The sequence below is a fragment of the Cnephaeus nilssonii genome (genome assembly GCF_951640355.1).
Source record: "Cnephaeus nilssonii genome assembly, chromosome: 16".
Taxonomy (NCBI): Eukaryota; Metazoa; Chordata; class Mammalia; order Chiroptera; family Vespertilionidae; genus Cnephaeus; species Cnephaeus nilssonii.
Genome location: NC_137087.1, coordinates 28,390,525 through 28,409,829, shown reverse-complemented (window position 1 = coordinate 28,409,829; position 19,305 = coordinate 28,390,525). Strand labels below are relative to the sequence as shown.

The following is a 19,305-nucleotide window of genomic DNA, read 5'->3' as shown; positions in this document are numbered from 1 at the left end:
TTGGGTCAATGCTACATTAATCTGAGGAAGCGAATCATCAATACCTTCAGTTTAAAGGACAGCATTCTGAATAAAGCGGACGTACCTTTGGCTCAGACCCACTGGACCCCTCTTCTTCGTGGAGGTTAAGCCTTGGCTTGCCATCTGCAGGAGAAGTCCTACTCATCTTTTTCATACCGACAGGCACACAGGGTTTAGGTTCCTCTATTACAAACTTGCTGGTTTCTTCGAGAGATTTCTGATATGCTGCTAGTGATGATGCTGGTTCCTCAACACGACCATATCCGTGTGGTTTTGGTCTCAGAGATTCCTTAGTACTCTGTTTCCCTACATCATTTTGGGATTCTGGAAAGTAAGATTTCGTCTTTGCTTCTGAAGTGACTTCTGCATAGTTCCCATTTGCTTCAAATTTCCCAGGTTCTCCTTTGAGATATGAGGTAATGGAATCTCTACATTGGTCTGGGCTGCAAAAGGTAAAACGTAGAAATTTACAATGGTAACACATGGTGGAAATGGGTCTAAACTTTTAACAACTATGTTTTGAACTACTTTTGAAGGCATAAAATAGAAAGGCCTGAGAACTCTGCTCACTGGATTTCAAACTGTGAGGGGCAGTCCTGGGTGTGGGGGTGAGGAGGTGCTACGCAGGCTCTCGGCAGCTCCCAAGCTGGCTAGCTATGCTGTCATTGTTTGATTGCACTTCTATAGCCGCTTGAATTCTATATCTTAAAAAGTAATCCTGAGCAGTTCATGGACCGCTCAGAGTTCCAGACCCACTAATTTAAAAGAGGGGGATATCTCAAAATGCTTTTATACTGCCAGTGAAAAAACTGCTGATAAGGCACGAAATGAATTCCTGTGATGAGAGCTCTGCCATCCCCTAGAACCCCAAATTCCAGTCTTTGTGTTTCCAATGATGATCCCTATAATTCCCTTCCTTGCTCCCATCTTTCTATGTCCCTGACCTCTGCTGACACTGACTGGTGCTCACCCACTGCTTGTACTTCCTGTGAGAACTATTTTTCTTTCAACTATTAAAAATCTTTCTCTTCCAGTACTTAAAAAAAGTGATTTCTAATTTTTAGTCATTTCAGTATAGACTTCTATTTTGTAGCTTGTGTATTGTGTTTAGTGTCTTTGCTAATTACCTGTAGACTTCTGAAGGCAATAATTATTGCAATGTTTTATATATAACATATTATGTATATGTATATAAGTATGTATGTGTGTATGCTTATAATCAAATTGATTATCTAAACAGAGTTATAAAAAATATCAATAGCACACCCTATTCTGTTTGTGTAAGGACAAACAGTTCCAGCATATTGTGAAGATCCTATAACATAAATACAACTATAAACTATATGACTGTATCTGAACGTAGACATCAGAAGTAGTGTTCTTTATTGTCTTGGCTCTTTGGTAGGGTGAACACAGAATTCATTGATGCTACCATTCTGCAAAAAAACTTTTGTAAACTCCACCTTTGGGAATTTTTATGGAGCAAGAGGCTTAGTAAGATGAAAATATTAAATTTGGTTATGAAATAATGTTTTTTTTGCATCCAACTTAAGTTTATCATTAGTTGCCATTGAACTAAAATATCTGATGTGTACTTAAAAAATATTACTAACAGATTATTTGCACCAGTCATTTGGTATGCTTGGTACAAGCTTTCTTTTTCAATATATAAACCTGTGTGAGGAAAGGAGTCATTCTTATTTTTAAAGCTGATTGAAGTGACGTTCTTAGAGTTTAGAAATTCATCCAAAGTCAAAAAGTGCAAACCTAATGATGGTGATATTTGAAACAATGTCTGGAGGACATTAAACTCCCACCTTTCTAGAGTAAGGCCACTATAAGAAGAATCAGATTCATAATTAGGGAATTATATTGGGTATAAACAAATTTGAATCATGGCAAAATTATTTGGGCTAAAGAATTACATATACTGCCCAGCTGGTGTGGCTCAGTGGTTGAGCACCAACCCATGAACCAAGAGGTCATTGGTTCGATTCCCGGTCATGGCACATGCCCCAGTTGCGGGCTCAGTCCCCAGTGGGGCATGTGCAGGAGGCAGTCGATTGATGTTTCTCTTTCATCAATGTTTCCCTCTCCCTTCCTCTCTCTCTCTAAAAAAATTGGTACATATACTATATTGTAAATCATGTAAAACACTCATGTAGAAAAAAGGATATTATATAAAAATGTCTTTTCTTAGTATGGTAGAAAGACAGATGACTTTTCTTTTTCTTTCTCTGTGTTTTCTTTTAAGACATTTTAAAAAAATGTATGCAAAAAAAAATCCACCAAAATTTTAATGGTGGTTATTGCTAGATTGTGGGGTTGCATTGATTTTTTATAAACCTGTATTTTTAAAATTTGAATAATAAGCCTACTTATGTTTGCACTCAGGAAATAATAGAAATGTTTATGTTTCTTTAAAAGACTTGGAATTTATTTATTACATTCTTTTGAATGAGCATTAATTACTGGCTATGTGAAAAGAGTAATACAAGTAGTAAACTAGAAAAGAATAGTCTTCTAAAGTAAAATGTACATCAATTTTTGGCATATATTTAAAACTTTTTGCATTTCCTTCAGACTGTCAATAGTTTTAAGAATTATATTTGAGTTTAATGCAATTTTCCCTCTCCAGATTAGCAAATGAACCAACTTTTAAAGCATGTATTATCCCCAAACTGGAATGGTCATGTAGAAAGAGTAAATGCTAGAAAGCACATATTTAAAACGAACTACTAACATGTAACCTGTTTCATTTCCCTTTTTCTGAAACAGCCATACCTGTCATCCAGTCGATCTAGTAACCCACCAGTTATTCTTCGAGCTTGAGCTGGGGACTCTAGGTTTCCACTGGTCTCATTCTGCCAACCTGTAATTGAAGACATTTCCAGTTCTGCTTGCTGAACACGTTTAAGAATAGCCTGTACTTTTTCTTCTGTCATCTCCTCAGACTCTACTCCTTCTTCAAGTTGAATGTCCTCAAATAGAGATTTGAGTTTTTCTTCTGTCATCTCCTCATCAGGACCAGATTTTCCTTTCTCTTGCTGCTCAGAGCTGACTCTTACTTTTCTAGTATGTTTCAGTGGCTCTGCTGGTTTAACATCTTTTGGGACCCCAGCCATACTTCCAAGGTATCGAGGATACTCACTCAGATATACATTCTCCAACTGGCTCTCATCTACATCGACTGCTTCGGGCATTTCTGTTATAGGCATTGAGTCTTCAAGTCTGCTGTCTTCTAAGGAAGTGTCTTCTGCAGTTACAACTGGAGGTCCATCTGCTGAATGCTCTACGTTTCCCCGGGAAGGCACTATCCCATCACTCAGTCTACTGGGGGTTCTAAGGGGAGATTCTATGCTAGAGGTATCACTAAAATAATCATCTTGCTGGAAAGGGGTGGGTGGTGTGTAGTGCAACCCTGTGGGAGTTTCCAGTTCCACTTGAAGGGAAGAATAACCTATGGAAGACAGTACATTTGGACTGACTGGAATGAATTACGAGCACATCAAACAAAAACACATGGAATGACTTAAATTATATCAGGTATGAAAATGTAGTATGATGAATTACAGAATGATAAATTTATTGGTTTAGTTCAATTAAATGTAATACAATGAAATAAAAGGCTAGTGCAAACTATAATAAGATAGGATATTAAGATATAGATTGTTTCTATCAATTTTGGTAATTTTAATATAATAACTTAAATACACAGATTAATTTAATCCAATATAAAGTTATTTGCCACTATAAAAGATACATTTATTCCATGGCCAAATTTATTATCATTCAACTTTTAGCATGTAAAATCCATATATTGGTGGACTAAATACAGCAAGCCACAAAAATCAATTTTTATAATTACTTATAACTTATTTTAAGAACAGTGCATATGAGCGATTGTACCCAACTCTAATTTTTACTTATTTCACATGAAATTTACAGCAAAGAAAAATGAATTTAATATTTGGAAAGAAATGATTATTAGATTTTGGAAAAAAATCTAAAACCATGTTAGAAAAAGGATTTAAAAAGCAGATAAAGTAGAAAAGACTCCATGTAAATCTTCAAGTGTCAAAATGTGTTAGAGATGAAAGGGCTGTGGTGTATATGGACATTTTGGTAAACTTGGTGAGATGGGTCCACTCAGAACCATGAATCAAATAAAGAGAAAAAGGAAATGGTACAACAGAGACAGGAGGAAAACCATCTGCAAAGAGGTCTGAATATTCACGACAAGGCTATGAAACACAGAGGTTTATTAACCAGACTACATAGAGGGGACGGAGGGAGCAGGTCTCATGTTTTAAACTGTGCTGCATGGGCTAAGGAGTATTTTTCTCTTTGAGCAGAGAGAAAAGTCAACAATGGTCTGGTCATGGTGAGGAAAGGAAGTTTTACAGAATTTCAACGAAGAGGAGAGACAGGAAAAAAAAAACAACGCAACCCAGCACATTTTCTGAATTATTAGTCTACAAAACTAAAGCCTCATTTTTCCATCAGTCCAAGGTAAATACCAACTTAACTTTTATTGTGAATTCAGATCACTATAGGTAAGTGAATATTTTCCTATTATGGTCACCTGTAGACCAGAATCTTGTTGAAAAGCTGGCTAAGATTAGCTGAGGTTTAGAATCTATACAAGTGATATTTAATACACATATTCCTAAAATTTCCCTAAGAATTCTTAAAACAAGGAATAGAAAATATTGAGATATAGCAAAAGCCCTTGTGAATTTATTTATTTAATGATATTCTGATTTTAAAATCTTAAAATTAAATGCAGTTTTCAATTCCATTAAATATGTCCATTGTTTCCTGGTGATCTTGTGTATTAGAGCTACTGTGCTTAAAAATTTTCCCAACAAAGAATGTTAAAAGATTCTATAAACTATAATTTGGCAATAATTCATCATTTGATATAACATGATATGTCTTTAGTGCAAAAACAGCTTGGTTACCAATACATGGTTTCACATATAAGATAAGGCTTTAAAGAGAGCTTTTCCCCAAGATTCTCTGGTGTTTATAAACTTAAAGATATCATTCTTGTGTTATGAGGATAACAAGGTATGCTTTAAATTTTCTGTTGACTTTGAGAACTTTTGTCACATAATATGCAGAATTAAAAGTTATTGATTCTTGTTAGTCAAACTTTTCCAGTTTAAAACTGGAAAAAGAATCATCATATTTTCCAAATCATAGAATAGTGGAAAAATATCACTAGTTCTTCTTCCTGCATCCACACCATTATCAACATTTTACTCGAAATTCATTATAGGAGTAAATTCCATTTGTGAAGGAAGATGAGCATCTTGAAAAACATAAGGTATTTGTTATGCTTTTCTTAATACTTTGATGAAAAAAAGCCCAAATTTACATAATGAAGGAAAAATTACAATATCTATAAATGGAGCTAATGTAAAAGACGAATTACGTTATTAGAGACATCTATACTCATTGAATTAGAAATTATGCTGCCTTTTATAAACTATATATCAAGTAGGGTTTGTCCCCCCAACAAATAAGTAGCACATGAAGATAAAACAATGCTAAATAACTAAATAGTTTGAGTGACACATTAGACTTTTTTCAGTACATACTTAAATACTGGGTCCCAAAACAGTAATTCAGCATTTTACTTAACAATTTGTATAGTATATGCTTAAACTTGACCCAACACCTTACTTACTTGGTAAAACAGATCACAATTTGGTTTTATCTATATAAAATAAGCTAATTCACTAGTTTTTTTAAGGTGAATGTGAAAATGACAAAAACTGTGTAGTCTCTAGATATTAAACTTTCTCCCATTTGGTCACATAAAATATTTGAAATTGAATTCTTTCAGATAACATATGCTTTTATATCTCATTGTTCATGTTTTACATAACAGACATTTATCATTTGGTCTATCAGAGTATATATTTGCAGACTCTGGCAGAAAAAATGCTGTGAAAATGAGAAATTAAGTCAAGCAAATCATCATTTAGCTGGTTTAACTGACTTCCCTGTTTTACTGCATTTTCAAATTTTATCAAGTGATTAAATAAATATGAACACTGGATTCAATTACCATCAACAGGGTCATGGAAAACATTGTTCTCATCTGCAAAACTTCTGGTGCCTGAAATATTTCCATAATCAAATATTGGTCCTTCTAGCAGAGTCACTATATCTATTCGATTAATTTTCGTCAAGACTGAAGTTAAGGCATCAGCTGAAAAAGGAGAGGGGGAAAAAAGGTTGAAAATCCAAGGAAATTATTTCTTTCAGTCATCACAATACCCACACAAAGACATAGCTTTTGCAACCCTGCTGGCATTTTAGCTCTTCTTATTGCAGCTCTGAAAACCAGGGGGCTCAGAAAACTGGCCACTCAAGGGAAGATTTGTAAGGGTCTTAAGAATCACCCCATAAAGCTGTGCTTGAAGACAGCAACATTCATTCCAATGTAAGATGCAGAGCAGATGAGCCCCAAAATAGCTACATTCCTTTTAGTTATAAGGGGATCTCATAAAATTTTAAACATGTTCCTCTCCTATCAGACTGTCAAAATAGGTCGCTCTCATATTTGATGCTTAGCAATTTAATGACTTACTAAAATCAGGCTGACCCTACAATAACTTATTCCACATTGTTGTGGTTTGGCACTTGTCATAGTATAGCACCCCCCTATGCCATCCACAATAAAACAAAACCCAACAATATTAGAGAATTCTCTGCCACCACAGACCAAACTGAATACAATAATTTGATCCCCTAATTTGATCCTGTTTTTCTCTCTCTACCTCCCTGCACATCCATCTCTGACCATAGCAGTAACTTCATAGTGTTTGCCTACCACCCCATGATTTAACAGAATTATATTTTCACTTTTAATGGTCACAGAGAGAACTACAGACAAAAACACACGAAAAATTTCCTTTCTGAAAGCTTCCTCAAGATACGTTAGAATATTTGCACTAAATTAAACAAATATAATTTCAAAAGACCTGCTACTACTTTATGATTACTCTGATTTTATTATCAGTAGGCTTATAGAAAATATTGGATATATGCATTTATGAAAGTTAAAGTAATATAATTTCAGCATACTTGTAGCATTTTTTCCATCTCTGGTAACCCATTTTTTTAATAACATGAAGCTTTGAGAAATTAAAGAATTTGGATTTTCCACACGTATTTGATTGATTTCATCCACTGAAAAATTCAGTTCCCTTGCCAGTTCTGTAGAAAAGAAAAAGAGTTATTGAGATTTTGTATTCTACTTGTATCACATATATTTCATTTTAAAAAAAGAAAAAAAATTTACAGTAAAACCCAAGTACAGCCTTGGGCAATAATCATGATATACTTGATTTCACAGGAAAGTAGTGAGCCTACATAGGTTCTGATTGAACTCTTACTTAGTTGCAATTAGATTATATAGTTTATTGATCTGCACAAAGATTTGCTGGATTCTTTTAATTCAGCCAAATTATTCTTTCAATTTGAGCAAACTTTGTACAAGATATGTAGGGATATACAGTTCAGAAATATACAGCACAAGAGATGCTGGTGTTTTCCCTAGGCATTCTTCATGAAGTGCATCTTTTACTCACTTATTATTCTACTCCAGTGGTCAGCAAACTGTAGCTCTGTTGACTAATGAGTTTGCAGATCACTGACCTAGACTCTCGATTCCAGTAATTACAGGCTGTTGTTGTTCCTTGTGATTAAGCCCCTATCCCAGTGGTTGGCAAACTCATTAGTCAACAGAGAGGTAAACTGCGGCTCGCGACCACTGTTCTACTCTATATGTCATCAAGTTGCATGAACTTCAGGCCAGATCACTGTCTACGATATCCTGCCATATGTATAAAAATAAAGGGAGGTAACTTTCTATCCATGTAGATGTATACACTCAATCTTGTTTATGCAGAGAATGTCTTTGGAAAGACATGTATGAGTAGTAGTGGCTGCTTTAGTAGAGGGAAATGTAGAAGTCAAAGGTGAGAAGACTTACTTATTTTTTGTACAATTAAAAAAAGATTTATCAGGTATGTAGTACCTTAAAGAATTATAAAAAGGAATGGTAAACATATCCTTCCATGGAAAAGGAATTAGTCAAGATTCTATCCTGCTTAAGAATTTTTTTTTTTAATATTGGCTACTTTTTATTTAATTAAAAGTATATATATTTTTACATTCAGTATTATTTTGTGTTAGTTTCAGGTATTCAGCATAGTGGTTATACTACCACATTTCCAGCAATTTGTCAAAATGTATTTGGAGGCTCAAAAGAAGTCCATATCCTTTGATCATGTGATTTTACTTCTAGAGATCAATCTTGACAATACATAGGGTTGTACATAATGATTTACATACATGAATATTCATTGTAGGCTTGTACTACTGAAAAATTTAAAACAATCCAAGTGTTGAACAAAAGAGTTATTTAATATAATACAGGGGCTTGCAAACTATTTTGATCAGAGCCTACAATAAGAAATATATTGTATATCATGGTGTTGCTATAAATGAAACTGATCTTTATGGAGCAAAACTAGCCTTAATACATATAATACACAGATGTCTTCTTTACCATTCTATTCCATTTAAAAACATAACCAAAGCATGAACTGATTCCATGACTCGCTAGTAACCCACAGTTAGAACAACATCATTGTATAAAGTATCTCTATTGGTTATTATTGTTTAGCCATTAAAATCAAGATCAGAGAATATTTAATTTTGTAGAAACTATGTAATTGCAAATAAAAAAGCAGTAAGTTGCATAGTTAATATAACATTTAAAAGAGCGTTTTATAAAAAATCAAAGTTCATTAAAATTACTTAACAGTGATTCTGATGGACAGATTTAAATTTTGTTTTTATAAATGCTAATTTTCCTAATAATCTTTATTATATAGGAATTCGAATTTAAAAAGTTAAATTTGTTTTTAAGTTTTTCATCTGTGTTTTTTTTAAGTTCTTCATCTCTCTATGTTTTAAGACAACTTACTTACTGCCCAACAAGCTCTCATAACTGAGCTGTATCATTTGTCTAGACTCGATGAAAGCAAAGACACACTGTAACTAAGAATTTTAGCGTTTTATGGCTTTGTCTGTCTATTCTTACATCACATTTTCTCCAAAAATTTACTCTGACAGAGAACTGGATTTGCTTATGGGAAATAATCTAATAGTTATGGGCATACAATACTGCAAAATCAACATTGGTTCTACTTTATTTTCAGATTACAGTGTCCTATGGTAAAATATAAATACTATCTTTAATTTTATGTTAGCACATGTTTACATACAATGGATTGCTATTAACTCTCAACCTGCAAGGGATTTCTCAGACTATCACCAGCCTCCTGAGTATTAGCTGAATATCTGAGAGCAAAAACTGGGTGGAAAGAGAGAGGAGGGTTCAATATGTAGGAGAGGGAGGGACTTATGGCAGTCAAATGAAAATTATTTACATGATCTACTTTCATACTCTCTCTTTTAACAGCATAGATCATTATTTCCCTGAGTCTAGATGTATGTCACTGATGGTATGCAATATGACTTTAGCTATGACAATAATTGACACTTTTAAACCATTATGTTTTATGGCTGTGAATTTAAACAAATACACTCAACCTATAGAATATTCCTTTTCTGCATAAATAGTTCCATTCATTTCACTATTTTTAAAAATTTTAATTGAAAATTTAAATTTACTATCATTCTTTTGTTTTCTTGCTTATGTAATTATTGAAAATGATCCTTGTTTTCCATATCAAAGTGATGTAACTTTTCCTTTAAGTAAATATTTGAGCATAAAATGAAGTCAATTTACAACTATCAGCTAAATAAACATATAGATAATATGTGTATATCATAAAAATTGTGAAGATGACTCATGAATGATTAAAAAATTTAAACCTAGGCATGGATTTATTTACCTGTTGCCTGAGAGAGCTGCTCTAAGGGCATAAACCAGGGGTGGGGAACCTTTCTCTGCCAAGGGCCAATTGGATATTTATAACATCATTCTCAAGCTATACAAAGTTATCAATTTAAAAATTAGCCTGCTGTATTTGGTCAAACATTTAATTAACGCACCCCTAATGCCTTGGCAGGGCCAGACCAAATGATTTCGCAGGCCTTATACAGCCCACGGACCGGAGGTTTCCCACCCTTGGCATGTTTAAAATTTTTAAATTACTTAAAAGTCGTAGGCCTTAGCTACATTTTCTTTTATGCCACAAAATAAATTTCCTACTAAATAAAAGGTTATCCTATATAACCAGAAATGGCATTGTGAGAAAGTGCTTACATTCAAGGTGAAATTAAGATTTAAATTTCTATTCTTCAGTGAATATGCATAGGAAAAGCCTTGAAAAACACAGTATACAGTACTATCAGTAATTATTTCTGGGTAGGTAGAATTATAATATTTTTTACTCATTGCTTGTTTTTGTTTTGTTTTGTTTTTAAATAATGAACCGCTTGTGAATAAGAAAGAATTTAAGAAACTATCTGTTTCATTCAGGTTTATACACTTACCTGTCCAACTAAGTCCCAGGTGATCGGCTACTATTGCCATCCTGATATCTGTCCGTTCACATGGACTCTGTGGACCTACGATTTACAATTTCTTAATTAAAATAATCATCAAGAAAAACAGGATACTGGAAAATTGCTTTGAGCAGTATACTCAGATTTTACAGAGAGACTACTGCTAACACTGTACACTTAAATGTGTCCTAATCACCTACATGAACACCTCTGTTCACAGGACTCACTTGATTTTCACCTGCATCAGGCCAAATGTCAGACTACATGGATGCTCAATGTAATGGAATTGAACATGCTGACAGGCTAGCTACTTTACAACAGTTACAGAAGTGTTGTGTTGGTGAAAACACCATGATGGGGTTTCAACATCTGTGCTTTTACTTTGACAGAATCATATCCGTTAGCACATTAAAAAGAAGAAAAGTTGCTCATCGTGAATGACACCAATATCTTCAGCATGCTTCCCTAGCTGTCTACGGTGTGGTTTGGTTAAAAGGAAGAAAGAGGAGTGTAGAGACAGCACATACAGATGACAATGACAGAATGAGAAACTACGGTTAAGTCACTCCACAAGCAATCACAACAGTTCATGCACTAGGGTCTACGAGTTGGAAAGTGTTTACAAACTAGGCTCGTTCTCCAGGATGTGAGCAAAGAGTGCTCGAGAAACCTGACTGCCTTCATTCTCACCAGTCCTCCTACTGCTCCTTTTCTCACTGCCGGCCTTTTCACTCTTTGATTTTAAAGGCGCTGCCTCTGTTTTCTTATCTCTAGCAGACTTCGTTGTAACTGAAGGCTGGCCACCCCGGGAACTCTCGGACAACGACGTGTTTCTTGAGGTACTGTCTTCCTCATCCGACAACTCGGACTGCATCTTTTTTTCTTCTTCAGAGAGGCGGTCCACAAGCTTTAAGGTCTCACCACTAATTCCCTTAAAATATTCAATGGAATGTTTACAAACTTCCTTAAGCTGACTCTTCCTGACTTGAACTGTGGTGGTAGCATTGGAGGTGGTGACACAGGTGGATCTTACCTTTACTGGCAACTTGGATGGAAGTTGTTTGGCCTTGTCCTTCTCTGGCTGCCCTTGCTTTTGTGGGGTGCATGCTTTTCTAACTGGGGCTGTGTTACCCCTGTGTGTGTTTTTTACTGGAATTCTGGACTTTACGTCTAGACATGAAGAAGAGGTACGGGTTTTGGTTTTCTCAGATGGACTAACCTGCTTCATTCTACTCACTTTCATGTTTGGCATATGATTTGGTGGGAAGGTATCTTTTGATGAAGTGGCCTTTATGGGAAGTTTGGATTTTCGCCTACTCCCTACCGGTGCCTGTGTCTTTTGCTGCTCTCCAAGCACTTTCTGCTTCTCTCTCACACAGTGTCCCTGTAGCACCCCTGCCTTTTTTCCTGACGAGCTTTTCACTGGATTAGCTTTCTCTGTGGTACGAGTGGGTGCGGCGTGTTCTGTCAGAGCTACGTTACTTGTAATGTTATCTGTCTGTATAGTGGAAGAATCCAAATTGTTGTTGTTATTAAAGTTATCTTTTTGAAAATCGTGTTTTTCTTGGGGCCTAGCACCCATGTGGCTATCGGCTGAATTTGAAACCACTGTTATAGCTTCATTTTCTAATCCCTGACAACTGGTCATCACAGCTTCTATCTTATCTGCGACTTCTCCAGGGCCTTCTTTCTTCATGGTCATGGTGGACGCAGAAATCCCCATTTTTATAGGCGTGCGCAACTTGGGGTCACCTTTCAAGGTGTTAGTGGCTGCTGCTGACTTCTCCAGGGAGGCACTACCGGGTGTGCCTTCCTGACACTCTCCGCTGGTCGGGATGCTGGGTTTAGGTTCGACCGCAGGTGCCTCTACATTTCTCTCTAGATTGGTTTCTACAGTGGTGTCCCCTGACTGTGGCTGTGGTGTGGCAGTGACCATACTTTTATCCCCTTCCCCCTGGTCCCCTGACTTCCCTTCAGAAGTATGCTCACCAATCTGGAAAAATTGGAGCCTCTCTTCAACAAAATCCCTCTTGCTCATGTCAATTGCACCACTGCGAGTCATCTCAAACATTTTTCCTTCATGAAATGGGAAGGGGTTAGGCTCACTAGTTGGGGTACTTTCATCGGTTGGCGTTCTGGCTGGCGTTGTATCAGGGGTTGTTGCTGGAGAGCGGTCTTCCACAGCCAGGCCAAATGGCTTAGTGTCATCTTCCCGGGATTTACTGTCAAAAACTTCATCATCCCCTCGGTTATTAGACCAAGGGTCAAAATCTAGACCTTTGGTAGCTACTGTTTTAAAAGGAGTGGCAAATTCTTCATCTACTTTGTAACTGAAATAAGTATCAGGAAACACTGATCTGTCAGGATGTCTGCCTTCTAGGGTGAAAAACTGGGCCCCCGACTTCTGATCAGTCTTATCAGGAGTCTTTTCGGACGAAGAACTTTTCGAAGATGGCTTATCTTCCTCTGGTCCCACCCTTCCCTCTTCCTCGATGACTTCAAGTTTACTTTGGCTAAAGGAGCGGTCAGCTGGCTTCAGAATGCCCTCTGTGTTCCAGATGTCTTTCTTAATTTCCATGGCCTGACTTGGGAGTTTGGAATCACTCTCCGTCAAGCCATCATCTTCATCTTGCAGGTCGTAGCCATCAAGAGAGTCAATCTCTGTGGCATCTGTGTCATGAGAAAACTCGGCCGTGGTAGCAATGGAGCACTCTGTGATGGACTGGTCATTGTTCCCATTCTGGGCAGTTTCATTCTGAGGCGAATCAAGGCCAAATTCATGATCTTTTCCAGATCCATTAGTTTCTAATTCTTTCTGGTTGGAAGCTTTTTCAGCAGAAGCTTTGGGTTTTGTCGTTTCTTTTTGATCACTGTCTGCTTCCTTTAATTTGAAGGTGTATTTTTTAACTGGAACTGGTTGATAAAGTGATTCGTCATCGCTCGAATCACTGACGTCTGCCCCAGGAGGAACTGGAGAGGGTGGCTGCACTCGGATGACTGGCTCAGCCAGCTGGTACTTGTCATGCTCGTCTTGCAGACTGACTTCAATCATGCCAGCCTCTCTTTCAGGCAGATAAAGATGCTTCTCCGACTCAATCTGGTCGGCATCCAGCGGCGGCGGAGGGGGAAACTCGATATAGGCAACTCTGTTGGTTTTGGGTCTTTGGTTAGAGTCTTTGCTCACACTGCTGGGCATTTCGTGTGCGCCTATTATCTCCTCCACTGTAGTCTGCTTTAAGGAGGACGACTTGCCCTGCTCCTCCTCCTCCGATTCCTCAGAAACCTCGGGAATTGGGCTGGGTTTACCTGGTATATAAGCTATGAGTGAGTCTGGTGTCTTAGACGTAAATTCATAGCTCACTTCCTCTGAACTGGGTGTTTCTGGAGTTAAAGGGCTTTTCCCAGAGCTGTCTAGAAAGGAAACTTGCTCTAGAGTATCATCTTCCGGGCTACCTTGGGGAGAAGGAGGCTGCTTTTGCTGTCTAGTTGTATAAAAGGTCCCCCTGGTCTCTTGTACTGTCTTACATTCCTGGCTGATGATTTTTTTTACACTTCCTTGTTGTATCTCCTTTTCATATTGCTTCCCCACCTGCACAAAACTGACATAAACAGGTAAAGTTTTTATCTCTTTCCCTCCCTCTGACGGGGCTAGTGGTGCAACTTTTTCCAATCCATCAATGGGACTGTGGTCGAATACTTCGCTAGAGGGAGATTCTTTTCCTGGGCTAAAGTCTAAAGAATCAGGAGATTTGGTGGGGGAGCTTTCAGTTTCATCGAGAGAGGGGCATAAGCCTACATAACTCTGATGTTTGGACACTTTGCTGATTTCTGAATAGGTAACTTTTTCTTCTTCTAGAGAATTAAAGTGCTGTGTCTCCACTGTCTCTTTGTGACTCGACTGGGGTGACTTTTGTGATAGTTCGTGCTTTGGAAATGGCGACTGCTCACAAAAACCAACGGGAACGCTAGAAGACGGCATTCTCCGCTCATCGGCCATTCTGACTGGGATGTGCGACGCCGCCGAGCTCTCACTTCTCCTCGGAGGTTGGTCGAGAGCCCCGCCAGGACGGTCCCCTTCTTTCACAACATATTCCCTGTATAAGACCTTTTTGGAGGGAGATTTTACAGTCATTTCCTTCACTTCTGAGAGAGAGCCATTTGTTAACAATTTGTGTTCTCTCTCAGTCACAGACACAAATTCACTCCTGTGATCAACAAGTTTACTCTCAGGGTGACCAATGTGATTCTCTCTTACATCATGAACAAGTACATGCGAAAGCTTTTCTTTCTGCGACTTATTGTTAGCGGCTCCAGAACTTTCCCACGTTCTAAAGACCTTTTTGTCCCAGGGTCCCTTAGTTGCTAAATCTGAGGTTACGTGACATGCCAAGTCTTTAGCCTGTTGCTCGGAAAAATAGTCAGGCATCGCTTTACTTGACATTTCAGTTCTCTGTTTTTTCACATCATCAGAGCCAGAACCATTTACAACCATTTCACTGCTTTGCTCGGGCTCATCTTTAGCTTTTAATATCATAAAATCTTTTTGGGCAGGTACTCTTTCATCTGAGAGGTCTATGGCCTTCTGCTGTTTTTCTCTAGCAAAAAGTTGGTAGACGGGTAGCTTGCTCTCCTGCATTTTTTTAATGGGGATTCTGGATTGGCCATCTGGCTTCTTGTCCTCTTGAGTCACGTCCTTACTTTTGGGCTGTGCGCCTTGTTCAAATTTTAATCTAATGGAGCTCAGTTTAGATTGTTTGAGCTGAAACCCAGACTGGGGCCCTTCTGGTGCTTTGCTCTGTGGCACGCTTCCTTGGGCTTCCTCCGTGGACCTGCTGTCCTCAGTCTGTTGGGACAGGACCTTCTTCTCCGGGCTGCTGGGCAGACTGGACGCTTTCCTCTCACTGGCTCTGGGGAGGCCTTGCCCATCATGGGCATGTTGCCTCGCCTTAACCCACTCATCGCTGGATGCCAACAGTTCTGTCAGCAGTACTTTCTCGGGGCTGCTACTGGTAGAGCTTTGAGAAGAGTATTCTTTGCCATTTCTGGGGCGTGCCTTTTTCTCTGGGGACTGCAGTTCATCATTGAGCTTTTCGGTTTTGTCACGAAAAAACTGTGACACCTCAGTCAGTTTTTCTTCAGCTTCCTTCACAGTCCTGTCCACCCTATCTTCATACATCAACTTCTCTCTCCCTCTGTCTAATCTGTCCTCAGTAAAGCGCATCCACATGGCATGTTTTGGACTACTACCATCGCCAGAATAGTGCAACACTGTCACTTTATCAAAATGCTCATCTTTAGACACTTTACCTACACCATTTTCAGACACATCTTTATAGATTTTGGAGAGAATTTCTTTTTTGGGGGCAGTGACTACTTTTTCTCTGGACCGCTTATCAGACCCCTGTAACTCTGAGCTAGAGGGTCCTGCATGGTCTGTCACCGATTCCTCAGTATCGGAATGAGACACATCTAGCTTTTCTGACAGAAGCATTTTCTCAGCAAACCTGTAAGACTCCCCTCTTAGTTCTGACAACTCATCGTCATGGTATTCTATTGAGTGTTGACTCAAAAGCTTCAATGTTTTATAAGAGTCATCAGATATGAGTTGAGCAGAACTAGGGCGACTATCTTCTTCTTGGGACACAGGAGTGTTTACTCTGGAAGACTCCAGATAAGAAGGCAAGGACTCTTCTGCCGTGAGTTCTTCCTCTTCTTGCTGACCCTGTTCCTCTGAACCAGGAAAAGCATCGTGTTTTTCTGGCAGAAAATCTTTTAGGTTAACATCTCCCCGGGATAAGTCTTTCTGATACACATACATTTCCTTTTCTGGATGCTTTTTGGTTTCTCTAATAATGACTTCAGTGGGCTCAGCTTGGTTACCTTTTTCGATGTGGACTTCTATTATACGCTCCAGTTTGGGTTTCATTTGGTTGTCCTTCTCTGCGTGCTGGGCTGAGGTGTCAGCAGCAGACTTGTGAACGTCTGGGGCCACTGCCGACTTATGTTCAAACAGACCTGCCAGTTCTTTGGAAGGGTCCCGCCCGGACTGAAAGGCCTTCATGATGTCATGGACCGACATGGTTTCTTCGATTCTTTCAGAGGCGCCTTCGCTGCCGGGTGGAGAATGATAAACCGTCCTGGTAGTGGTGGTTATGTGTGTCTCTTCTTTGACACGCATGCCTTTGCTCAAAGCTCGGTTGTGGTCGTCTTCATCACTACTGGCTTTCATTTGAAACGCTTTCACTTTTTCTTTAATACTGGAAGTGCTGGGCTTGGGTTCTAATTCCATAAACGTGGGTGACGGTTTGGGTGACGCGGGCTCCTCTGGTTGGGACTGGGAAGCCTCTCCGGCCGAGGGCTCATAGCTCCTGATAACATGAACCACTTCGGTTCTGGTTTCTGTGATGACAGGAGGGATGGGGACTTCGTGGAAAAGCGGCTTGGGACCAGTGCTTTCAGCGCTCTGTGGGGCTGAAGGTGTTTTTTCACTTCTCGTTTCAAAGCCACTGTCAGACAAGGGACTCTTATCCTGGTCGTGCTGAGAAAAGTCATCCGGAGACTCTAAAATAGCGTCTGTTCCAAAAAAGGAATCGGCCATTTTACACAATTCCTTCTCGGAGGTGGAAGGCCTCATGGAGGCAGGAGGCATTTTGAGTTTGTGTTCCTGCAAAGCAATTGCTGGCTTTAAAATTCTTTTCTGTCTCTCTTCACCATCTTTCTTGGCGTCCTCAAACTTGTACTTTAAGTTTGTCAAGGAACTACTCCCAATATCATTCGTTAGGTAATCAATCACCTTGGTCAGGCTGTAATCCTTCTCGGACGCCGCTTTGGCCCTGCCTTGCACTCGCTCGGGCAGAGTGGGAGAGCGGCCCGCAGCGGCCTGCTGTCTCGCTTCTCTTATTTCTTCGGAACTAAATTCTATCCAGTCGTCTTCGGGAGAGTGTCCTTTGTCACTCTGGGGTGATTTGGGTGGTCCTTTATTATCGACACACACATCTTTTTTAAGGATTTCGCTAACTTTCACCAAGTCTTCCTTGACTTTCTCAACAATTTTGAAAGGTTCTTCGTCCTCCACCCGCCCCTCCCTGGGGAGTTCAGGCTGGAAGGGCTTCTCCTCAGGCACGTCTGTTTGCAGTATGGCCGTCATCCGCATGAGGTCCTCTTTCATTTCAGCCACGTCCTTTAGTATCTCCTGACTGGAAGATAAAGAAGATGGTGCCGACAGCTTAAGGGCGGAGGGTGCAAGGAACAAAGATGACTTGACCGGGGAGGAAGTTCGATTGAAATGGGGCTGAGGACGTGTCTCCGTAGCCAATGTTTTAATGGGGGACAGCAAGGCTGCTGCGGACTTTGCAAGCGAATTAGAGTCTGGGAGTTTCTTTAATGCTGGTTCTGGCAAAACATTGACTACAGAGTATACTGGCACTGTTATTACCGATGAAGTTACAGATGAGGTAGTTGCCGATATTGACGACCCAAGGGATGTATAGAGTGCACTTGCGGAAGGAGTTCTGAGAGACTGAAAAGCTGATGGTGCTGAGGAAACGTAGGACCTGAGTGGGGAAAAGGGCATCGCTGTCGTAGAAAACGCTTTCTCAACTGTGTCCGTGGCGGCATTCACCACAGAGCTCACAGAGTTTGTAGCGGTGGAGATTTTCTCCTGTAACGTGGCAGTGGCTTTGCATCCATTGATTAAAGTTGAAGATGATGGGTATTTCAGGGGGGAAATCGATCCATTGACTAATGCTGCCTCTGCGTGTCCAGGCATCTGCTTCACGGGCGATGAGAGAGAAGAGGCCATCGTAACCTTCGCCGATGAAATGATATCAACTGCTGATTTAGCTGGAGACACCACTGACTTTAACGGCGAGGATATCAGCGGCGCTGCTGATGTAATGATCGACTTAAATGGCAAACTTGAGGAATACATGTTAATGTTTGACTTGGGGGAGGCAGGGGGTGTCATAGTAATTGATGACCTCTCCAAAAGAGACCCTGCTATAGTCACCGGAGAGGTTCGAGAGGAAAACATAGAACTGGACGCCAGCCCTTTTAAAGGCGAGGCCTCCGTGACTGTGGGCGCTCTAACCAGGATACCAGAAGACACTTGGATATTGTATGGAGATTGTGACACCACTGTTTTGATTGGTGAAGACATTGTCCGAAAGGATCTAATTGGCGATGCCACATCACTAATGGATTTAACTGAAGATGTAGTTGACGCGCCTAATGTGGATTTGATTGGAGAAGGAGTTGAAACGGACCAAATTGATTTTAACGGAGAAGCTGATGGCGTATTAGAGGAAGAACTTGATAAGGAAGTGAAGCCTGACTTGGCTGGCCCGGGCACTGTGATCGGAGCTGTGGTCCAGGACTGGTATGGTCTTGTAGAAAAGAATGGCTTGTATGAGTAAGAAGTGGGGAGGGATCTTGTTGCTCCTGCACTCCGTTCAACTGTTTCTTAAATTTTAAAATGAAACCAAACACAAAAATCAACAAAAATGGTTGAGAAACAGAGAGACCAGAGAAAAAAATTGGTCAGTAAACTTTGAAATATTACAAAAGCAAGTACAATTGTTTGCATGATTTAGGATGGAAGAGGCAAAAAGAACAATTAAGCAAAAGAGGGAAAAATTTTCTACAGACATAACTAATCCAAAGTAAAAAACACACAAAACACTAAATAAATAAAAAACAGAGCAATGTGAAATGAAAGACAGAAAA

At 39.3% G+C, this 19,305-nt stretch overlaps 1 protein-coding gene across 17 annotated transcripts in view; it reads right to left on the bottom strand.

Moving 5' to 3' along the window:
* ANK3 (ankyrin 3) overlaps positions 1-19,305 on the bottom strand; it is a 597,115-nt gene that overhangs the window by 22,927 nt on the left and 554,883 nt on the right. For 8 of the 17 annotated variants that reach the window (XM_079793859.1, XM_079793850.1, XM_079793863.1 and 5 more), the window contains one exon: positions 10,651-19,041. In XM_079793859.1, the coding sequence (XP_079649985.1) occupies positions 11,201-19,041 (7,841 nt within the window). In that variant the 3' untranslated portion in view covers positions 10,651-11,200. The other 9 variants (XM_079793866.1, XM_079793851.1, XM_079793852.1 and 6 more) reach the window with 3 other exon arrangements.